The sequence below is a fragment of the Mastomys coucha genome, unplaced genomic scaffold, assembly GCF_008632895.1.
Source record: "Mastomys coucha isolate ucsf_1 unplaced genomic scaffold, UCSF_Mcou_1 pScaffold18, whole genome shotgun sequence".
Classification (NCBI taxonomy): Eukaryota; Metazoa; Chordata; class Mammalia; order Rodentia; family Muridae; genus Mastomys; species Mastomys coucha.
In genome coordinates this window covers 59,815,800-59,825,685 of record NW_022196900.1, presented here as the reverse complement: position 1 = coordinate 59,825,685, position 9,886 = coordinate 59,815,800, and the positions used below count along the sequence as shown (strand labels likewise).

The 9,886-nt window shown below is 42.7% G+C and overlaps 1 protein-coding gene across 3 annotated transcripts in view; it reads right to left on the bottom strand.

Moving 5' to 3' along the window:
• The window catches only part of Ube2u (ubiquitin conjugating enzyme E2 U), a 66,746-nt gene that overhangs the window by 17,551 nt on the left and 39,309 nt on the right, over positions 1-9,886 (bottom strand). For all 3 annotated transcript variants that reach the window (XM_031377943.1, XM_031377944.1, XM_031377945.1), the window contains 2 exons: positions 9,577-9,665; positions 1,685-1,766 (listed from right to left, as the gene is read on the bottom strand). In XM_031377943.1, the coding sequence (XP_031233803.1) occupies positions 1,685-1,766; positions 9,577-9,665 (171 nt within the window). The remainder of the gene's footprint in view (positions 1-1,684; positions 1,767-9,576; positions 9,666-9,886) is intronic.

Genomic DNA, 9,886 nt, shown 5'->3' with positions numbered 1-9,886 from the left:
GAGAGAGAGAAAGAGAGAGAGAGAGAGAGAGAGAGGGAGGGAGGGAGGGAGACACAGAGAGAGACAGAGAGAGAGACAGAGAGACAGAGACAGAGAGACAGAGAGACAGAGAGACAGAGACAGAGAGACAGAGAGACAGAGGGCACTACTCTGACAGGGTCACTGCACATAACTTGGCCCTATAAACTCAAAATCATGTATTTTGAAGTGTTCTAGCACTCAAAAAGCTCAGTTGTTTTAGCCACATGTAGAAGTGAGTGACTAAGTTGAAATTGACTGGGTCCTCCTTTTTCTAAATCTTGGAGTTCTGTGAGATGCTGGCACTATGGGAGAGAAGACAGCCCTGCTACAGGAAATCAGAGAGGAAGTCATATCAAAGCAATGGACATCTTAGATTCTGAGTAAGTTTTTCAACTGCAAGAGAAACTTGAAACATGACTTCATGAGGAAATATGTTTGTCCCCCTTCACACTCAGGTTTATACACTTTCCTCCTGCCTATACTTTATGCTGAAGGGCCAAAAAGTAAAGCAGAAACTTTTCTTCACTTTGGCCCAAAGGGAAGTTGTTGCTGAGGTTTGGGGAACAAAAGGCTAGAAGGACCTATTTGACTTTTACTCAAATACAGAGCATTGTTTAATGATTGTGTATTCCCATCAGAAAACCACAGGCTCCTGACTGCTGATGGCAGGAGCTGAAATGTGAGGTGAAAATGGGGAGGGTGGCAAGGTCTTCCCTTTCCAAGCCTCACAACAGCACAGCTGCTGAGCACGCTAAAGAAATACACTGTTCACATGCTGTCTGCACACACACACACACACACACACACACACACACACACACACACACAGGAAAAATAGAAGGGAGACTGGGAGGAGGAAGGGACCCAGCAGAGAGATGAGCAGGGGGAGAAAGTGTTTATATAATATGGTCTGAGTATATATTATAGTTGAATGAAAAAATCATTATCAAACCCATCACTTTGTACAGTAAATGCACATTTACTTTGGTGTGTGGGGGAGCACATGTGTACCTGTGTTTACACATGTGGGGTTGCACATGTGCATGGAGGCTGGTTGTTGGCTTCTGATGTCTGTCTTGATTGTTCCACTAAGGTAAGGTCCCTTGCTTAACCTGGAGCTCTCCAATGTGGTTAGTAGAGAAAGTAACCCAGCTTGATAGAACCCTCTAGCTCTGTCTTCTGAGCACAGGGATTACACAAGGGCCACTAGGTTTACCTGGTACTTCTTTACATGGTGCTGGGGATCTGTACTCTGGACTTGGTATTTGAATGACAAGCACTTTACTCCAAGATCCAATAAAAAATGTAAATCACACAAGAGTATGTACACACACACACACACAGAGACACAGTTCCTGAATGACGAATCTTTGGGAAAACAAAGTCAGGGCTATGAGAAAGATGAAAAGGTAGCTGGTGATAACTCGCTTGGAATAGCATTGGCTGGGCTCTTCGCCTCGGCTCATGCCCCATCGCCATGTTGGCCAGCTTTCCTACCTGAGTTCCTGTGGAAGGAAACGGTACTTTCTTATTGTTCTCATGCTTAAGAAAGGCATAGGCTGCTAGTCCCAGGACATCTGCTAATGGCTCAGCACACAGGAGCACAAAAACCAACACTCAAGGTCACTGCCATCACACATCTAAGGCACTTGGAATGTCTTACATTGAGTTCCATTGCACTTGATTCTTCCGATTCTGCTGCTTCCATTTGTAATACTGTCCCATGAAATGCGGATCTCCAACAACTGAAATAAAGTGATTAAAGAAAGAAGTATTCATATACACTCCTTAATATCATTCAGAGTTGAGGGCAGCTCACTTCTCATTTGGTTGATATGTGGCAATTGCACACACTGTATAGTTCAGGTTACAGTGCTCGGGGACTTTGCAAATGTTTTCTTTTTATTGGAGCTGTGTAATACTCAATATTGTTTGAAATAAGTAGATTGTGACTTGGAAATTGTTTTCATTATAATGACATTCGTTTATATATCATTTCTGCAGTTAAATAAAATTTATGAGAGACCATTGTTTTAGACTGAAGTCCTGCACTAGACCCCAATACTAATGTAAGATGGAGTCCCTCAAGCCAGGCAGTGGTGGTACAGGTCTTTAATCCCAGCACTGTGGAGGCAGAGAAGGCACATCTTTGAGGATGAGGCCAGCCAGATCTATTGAGTGAGTTCTAGAATAGCCAGGGCTGCAGAGAAACCCTGTGTATATAAAAAATAAAAGTGGAGTTTTGTGTTCACAATGTCATGCATCCTTGGAGCAAGCAGAAGAATCCCTCAACAAACCTGACTCATGGCCAGCAACCGGAAGGGCCAGTGGGATGAGCAAGTCCCCTCTGCATCCCCCTTCTGGGAACACTAACCTGGTTGTTTCCTGGCTCCTTCTCCTTAGTTAAAATGCTACCTAACTCATGATTCACTAACAAAAGCCAATTCTGTCCTCAAACTTGTGGAAACTTTGTATCCTAGTAGTGATAATAAAGTGTTAAGATAACTCATGGAGACCAGGCCTTAATAATAAACTGTTAATAAGTTAACAGTTTAATAATTAATAAACTGTTAATAAGTTAACAGTTTTCTTATTTAGCTCTTCAACTGAAAAATTAAGTCTTGGGGTTGGAAATATCATCATTCTTTCCATTTCTACTCTGAAAACTGTTACTTTGTTTTGTTTCCAGTTCCTGGTAACTTCAGGGTCTGTGCAAACCAGGTCAAGGCAGGGCATCTATATCCCACAGACATTTCCAGTCTTGATCATATTCACAGAGAAAGACTATCAAAAAGATAGTTCTCCTGGCCTGAGGGAGCCCTTCGGTCACATTGCTGTGACACTATGCCCTCCCTTGGCTGATGACAAGGCTTCCAGTAGCCTCCCTTGGGCTCAAGTGTCCTCCCTTGATCTGAATGCTGGGAGTGGCCTCTGGATCCATGACAGTCAAGTTCATCCCTCTCCTAAGGAGCGAGCCTCTAATACTGGGAGGCAGATCTTAAGGAAGCCCCGACCCCTTTAACTTTTCCTTAGAATCTGGTATTTCTAGAGACAATCATCTTCACTATTTTCATGAGACCCATAGTTGATGCTCCAATTAAAATTTCTGTCCAGAAGCTGGAGAGATGGATCTGTGGTTAAGAGCACCTCCAGAGGAACCAGGTTCAACTCCCAGCACCCACATGGAGCTCACAACTGTTCCAACTCCAGGGTTTCTAACACCTCTGGCTTCCGTTAGTAGACACGTATAATTATACACAAGTAAAACAAAACAAAACCCTTTATGTCCAGGGCAGGGTATTCAGTTCAGTAGCAGAGCACTGGGGTTCCACCCCTGGCAACCCAAACATCAGGATTTTTATTTAGTTTGAACAGCTCAGATGCAAGTGGACCTCCTGGCCTCCTGCGTGTGGCAGTTCCATCTACCCAGCTCATGTCTTCATTAGGGTATTTTGAAAACGTGTTACCTTATTGTTTCACAAGTTTGTGCTTAGTTACAAGTATACTCTGCCAATCAAATGTACTGAAAAGTGTATCCTCTCTTCCCCTCCCCCTTCCCCTCCCTTCTCGGTTTTTCTTCTCCTTAAGTCTGAGTTTGTAGATGAAGCACTTAACTAGCTAGATGCTCTCTGCTAGTCTTGTTATTTGGAGTCTTTACTGCTCTTTCTTTGTCATGCAATGCCATTTGCTTTTGGTAGATAAATTATATGATTATCACCAGCAACATTCCTATACACTCTAACTTTTTTCTTCCTCAGATCCACATGAGCACACACAACCACACAACCACACAACCACACAGTCTTCCAGGCCTCATTTGAGCAAAACATCCTTTCCATTAAAGAAGCAAATCTCAGCTCTCTAAGAATTCCTGGCGAAGAATCATCTTTCTTTTAGGTGATTATTATAAGTAACATTACTGGATTTTTTTTTCCTGAGACAAGAGTTTCTCTTTCTCTGTATAGCCCTGGCTATCATAGTCAAGGATGGGCTCGAACTCACAGAGATCTACCTGCCTCTGCCTCCAGAGTGCTGGGATTAAAGGCATTCCCACCGTTTTGCTTGGAATTCTTCTATAGTCACATGTATGTTAAAGTAGGTATGGAGGGGTGCCCTTATACTGCCCAGACAAACAGACTAGAAGCATTCAAGAGTGTCATCTTATCAACCGTCTTCAACTTAACAAGGACAAAATTAAAAAGTTTGCTTAGGTTCTATTTAAAGATAACTCATATCTTTCCATACAGTTTTTGAAATGGATTTTTCCTGCATTATGTATGTGAATCTGTGCGGCAGGCAGTCTCTGCCTTACATCTTACAAACCTGGAGTGACCATGTTACCTCTCTAGGAAGTCCATGCAAGTTCTATTGACTCCAGCTTCTCTGTTTTATCTCAGAGACCAGTAGGCCACAGTTCTTCCCTACAGACTTTTATACTTCTCACGGTTCACCTCTATGTTTTGTTCTTCTTTGTTTTGTTCAATTGTCTTGCACCACCTGCCAGGTAATCTCCTTGGAAAGCTTACCCACAGTGCCTATCTTCTTGTCTCCAGGACACAGTCAACTGTTTAATGACTGATGCTGACAAGAGGAAACCCAGGAAGGATAGAGAGAGATAGGAGAGAGACAAAGGGGCAGGGGGGCCTTGAAATCTGTACCTTAAACTCTAGAGGGTGAAATCAATACTCGAGGTGCTTGTGGGACAGTTTCGTAAGCTATGGCAGAAAAGCCACTCCTCCACAGCTTTCGTTGCATAATTCTTTCTCTTCCATAATGTAATTCTTTTTCTTGAAAATTATAGTGTTGCCTCCATTCTGGGATTTTTCCTTTTTTTTTTTTTTTCTTTTTACAGTAGTGGGGATAGAACCCAGGGCCTGGTGCCTCCTTACACTTTTTCTTTTTTTTTCATGATGAAGCAGGATAGAAAGGCAGAGAAAGTGTGTGTGTGTGTGTGTGTGTGTGTACGGATGGGTTGGGGTGGGTGAGAAGAGAGAAATACTCCTCTCCTTGGAATTCAGTTGAAGCCTCTTGCCAGCAGGGAACCAAGAATGCCCAATTAACAAGTGTTTGAAGCCCTTCTCCCTTCCCAGCTGTAAACCTGTAATTTTCTAGGCATCTCGGCAGAAACCCCACTTGCAGGGAAAGGACGCATGTGTACTAAACGCCTCGTACAACCCTAGAGACTCTGGTTCCCCTTTATCAGATTTATAATGCCATCCAGTCTCCCTCCTGAACCACTTCACAATCTCACTTACCAAAAGAGAACAAAGCCCCCTCTCGCCCCCCCCCTCCTCAGAGCAACCTTTTGAGATGGAATTGGAGAGTCAACAAAATGGTACATATGGATAATACGGACACAATGGCCACGCTCCTTTGAGAGAAGCCCATGCCTTCTCCTTATTTTCCCTGCTTTCTCTTGAGAAACCTGTAACCCGCTCGGGTGTGTCTGTCTTGTAACTCTCATGCTTAAATCTGTTAAAAATGTCTTTAACAAACTTTCCAGTGTTGCCTCATCCTGAACATTGAAGCCAGGCATCTTGGTTTGGCCTGATTTAGGTCTCTCAAAAATCTAGGAAAATTCAGGTTGTAGTGAGTCAATTTGTTCCCTTATCACTGACAATGATGTACCTGCCACTTGTTCTGTCTATGGAGAAGTCGACTTAGAAGTTGCCCATCTTCTCTGAATGGGCTGTCAAATCCAGAAAAGACGGTATAGCTTCCACTAATGTATTTTGTTTACATACCATATTTATCCCATTCGATCACAGAGCACCTAAAAGTCGGTTGAGTATTCTTTGTTCATTGGTAGGAATGAAATATGGTGTTCCATTAGGTAAGCCACTCACTTCAATTTACTTACCTGTATGGCGCAAAACTAGCATGGGGGCTAAGGAGTCACTAACTTCTGACATCATGGTGATCCCAGCTGTGGCTGCACAGTTATGGTCACCAGGGGAGCTTTCAAAAACTACCACTACCCAGTCCCACTGCCAACCCTGATGGAGTTGGTTTGGGCGTGCCCTTTGTGTCGGAATCTTTACAAGCTCTCCAGGTGGCTCTAATGAGCAGCCGTGGCTGAGAGGCGAGGCTCTGCAAGCAGGCACGCTGCTCTGGCCTGGAAGCAAGGGCCTTTGGAAGACTCAAAGAATGAAAGTCTCCTGGGGTGAAAGCAAGCACCCCCTGATGCCGGAGGCTGTTTGGTTTGCCTGCTGACAGAAACAAGTACCAGGAAGCCTCCACTCAGCGCTGCGCAGCAGCACGCTGCTCGCAGGAATTCCTTTCCTGGAACGTAAGCATTTCCGTATGGGGATCATATTCTGTCGTTAAAGAGCTGTTCCTACAACCATATGCATGGGTTTTCTCTCTGCCAAACCCTTTATTTGACATTTTATAATGTCGGGCAGAGAACAGTGGGGTCACTGGTACACTTCTCTATCTGATTTCCTGTGACTGTGAATGAAAGTGACATGCATTTCGGAAATTCTGCTTATCCTTCAGTGTTCGAATGTAAGTCTCACACTATGCTGTGATAACATGTTGTCGTATTATAAAGGCAGAATAGTATCATAGGAAGGAAATGTAGAGCCAGCGGTCTAGTCCAAGTCTCTGGACCACAGTGCTCATAATTGAGAGTAGGCATGTGCACTGAACGCTGGGTATGAGGCACACTCGAAGTGCTTCAGCCCTATGATATATGTGATTATCTCATTCTATAACCAAGGCAGCTGGGCCAAGGAGGACAGTAGACGTACCAATGTCACACTGTTCGTTAATGATAGCAAAGATAAGCCATGGGAATTTGCCTCCAGAAATTGCCTACCTTCTTTATCAGTTTGTGGTATTTTCTCCTAGGGAGATGACCTTAGTTAGCAAAATTACCTGTTTTCTCCTAGTCTTATTTTCTTATCTGAATAAAAAGGAGGTTAGGAGAATGTCTAGCCCGTCAGGCAGATGTATGGCTATTTGTGACATATATTAAGGTGTTTAGTAAATAAATATTATTTGAATAAATCAAGTAATGATGAACTGGGGTGATTAAAAGCATAGTATATACAGACACACTCTAAGACTATTGTCAAAGAATACATCCACAGTTGTTATGGAATTGATACCTAGACATAGCTTTTGTGGCTCAAAAATCTGAAAAAGTGTTAACAGCTAAGTCAAAATTCAACAACCTCCTACCCATAAAATACAAAGTTCTTAGAAAAGCTGCGTGAGATTTTAGTAATCTCAGCCTCGATAGAAATATAAATGTATAAATGAAGTTAAAAGAGGTTTCCTTTGTATTTCTGAGTCATTGAAGAAGTATTCTACAATCTAAAAGCTTTATCTTCATTATTGCCAGGAAATTAGGCCATTAAAAAAAAAAAAAAAAAGAGTATGCTGGCTCTCATACAGCTGAACTATCAAAAGGCACCAGGGCCAGCAGGGTCTGTCAGATAGCTGCTGGTTCTTTTTGAAGGAAGACTCTTGGAGTATTTTTATAATGATTCTGTGGGAAGAGGAGGCAGTCGGCTTGTGAAATCTGCCACCCAGGGTTAGACTCAAAGTCTCAGATAACTGTTACCAGCTCCTGCTTTCCCAGAGGATGAGTTACAGACTGGGTCCGTGACAGGCAGATGAAGAAACAGCATAATTCAGCTGGAGTCAAACGCTTTTGAGGAAGGGACCATTCTCAGGGGGCTCACCAAAATCTCCCTCTATTTTAAAAGCTTTTGATTTGTTTATTTATTTATTTATTTATTTATTTATTTATTTTTTATTAAGGAGCAATCACTCCCAAACCTCAGGTTTTTGGCATGATTGTATCTTTTGCCTAGGGCTAAGTTTCTAAGCCCCCCCCTATGTATTTACATGCTGCCATCCTGCAAAAATTCCATTTGTTTGTTTGTTTGTTTGTTCTGTTTGGAGGAATTTGCCTCCTGGTCCCTAGAGCTAATATCTCTCAACACCAGGTTTTTACAACAAATATTTATTGTCCCTGGATCCATCTGTGTCCCTCCATATTTTGCGCACAGTAAGTGCTTGAACTGATTGGCTAGAGGTGCATCGGGCCACCAGGCTTTTAAAGTTAAACATGCGTGGACTCCAATATCACAGAAACATTCTCTGAGCTGCTAGTGTTGCTAAAATCTATGTATCACCATTTTTTTTTACAACCACTAGTGTGTAAGGATTGTAACATAGAATCACCAAATACTCGATAGCCAGCTTCCTGCAAGAACACGTGATTTCTTAAACACGAACTTACTTGGTCTTGTAACTGCTAAGCTTAGCAGTACTTTTGCCTTAACTTATGCCTAAAAGAATAGGTACAAGCTTTTGTTATAGTTAGGAAATCATTACAATGAGACTAGGAACAGTGAGACCCGAAATCAAAGTGGTGATGGGGGTGGGGGAGGGGAGGGGCAGAAGGAGTATAATGTTGCATGAGAGAAACCAAGAATACAAAAAAAAAAGATAGAAAGAAAGAAAGAAAGAAAAGAGAAAGATTAAGAGGTGTAGTGTTATTTTAAGAATTCGTAGGCTGAAGAAAATGCAAAAATAGTGAGCTGCCAGTACCCAAGATAGAGAAGGAAGGAGGGAGAGGTTTGGGAGCGGGAGGGTGAACTGGGTTCAGGATACCTTAAATGGCAAGCCTTTGCCATATGCAGGTGAGCCTCATGGCTGCACACCTGCAGGTGGCTGCTGAAGAGGGTCTGCCTAGAGATGTGGTTTTGGTAGTCACTGACTAAGGAAGAACGTGGTCGGGCCTCTCAGAGAGACTGAGAGGAGGATGGACAAAAGGTCACCTCTAAGGAAAGAGGCAAAAGAATACTTAGGAAGAAAGAAGAAACCTCATGGGAGCAGGGTATCGTACGCATCAAGGAGAACACAGATGGTAACAGCTAAGAAAGAACAGGGCTATAAAAAGTCAGGTCAGACTCTGGGATCTGTAGCCCCTTCTAATCTCACAATGTCCAGTACCGATTTGGCAAGAGGGCTGGGGCAAAGCCACATTCTCATGTGTGTGTAGAGTCTGAATAGCCTATTTCGAGGCAAACAATGACATACACTCTAAAAGTCCAGTTAAATGGAACCAGTTGTCTAGCTCTCGGAGTCTGCTTTTGTGGTGCCCAGAAAAGGTTTTCTTACATAGATGTAACTGATCAACCCTCAGCTCTCAATGTTTCCCGGCTGCATTTGCTCTGCAGGCTGGCTCTGGCTTAGAGGATAACTGTGTTTGAAATGGAAAAGTCCGCCCTGCTGCGGACCCTGCTTTCTGGGGAGAAGGCCTTAAGTAAACCTCATAAGATTAAGAACTCTGTCAATTGACTACCCTTCCTTCTGGCTTTTAAATGGACTTCAGGTCAGGGCTCAGCACAAAAGAAGAACTAAATTACTAGTTGTTGAGTGAGGAGCGTAGTACAGACAGCCAATAGAACCGTTTACTGCTCTTGCAGAGCAGATATGTGTCAATTAGTCTTGAGATGAGAGCAAGACAAACCGAGAAAAGTCAACAGATTAAAAGATTAAAAAGGGCTCAGAATTAATAAGGTGGCATCAACTCACATGGATTTTTGGAGTGTTCCGCGATTTTTGTCGTGGCTATCTCAGACCATGTCTTGTAGTAATCATTAAATGAGATTGTTTTAATTACCCTGAAAATATAGACAAAAGGCCATATTTAATTTATAAATTTGCCCTTAAAATGATCTGATCAGAGCACAGGATTCAGCTAATATAATGCCAAACTAGACTGGTATAAACATGATACTCTCTTCTCCTCTCCTGCCTCTTCTTCTTCCTCCTCTTTCTCCTCCTCCTCCTTCTTCTTGTTTCTTTTCATTTTCTTTCTTTCTTTCTTTCTTTCTTTCTTTCT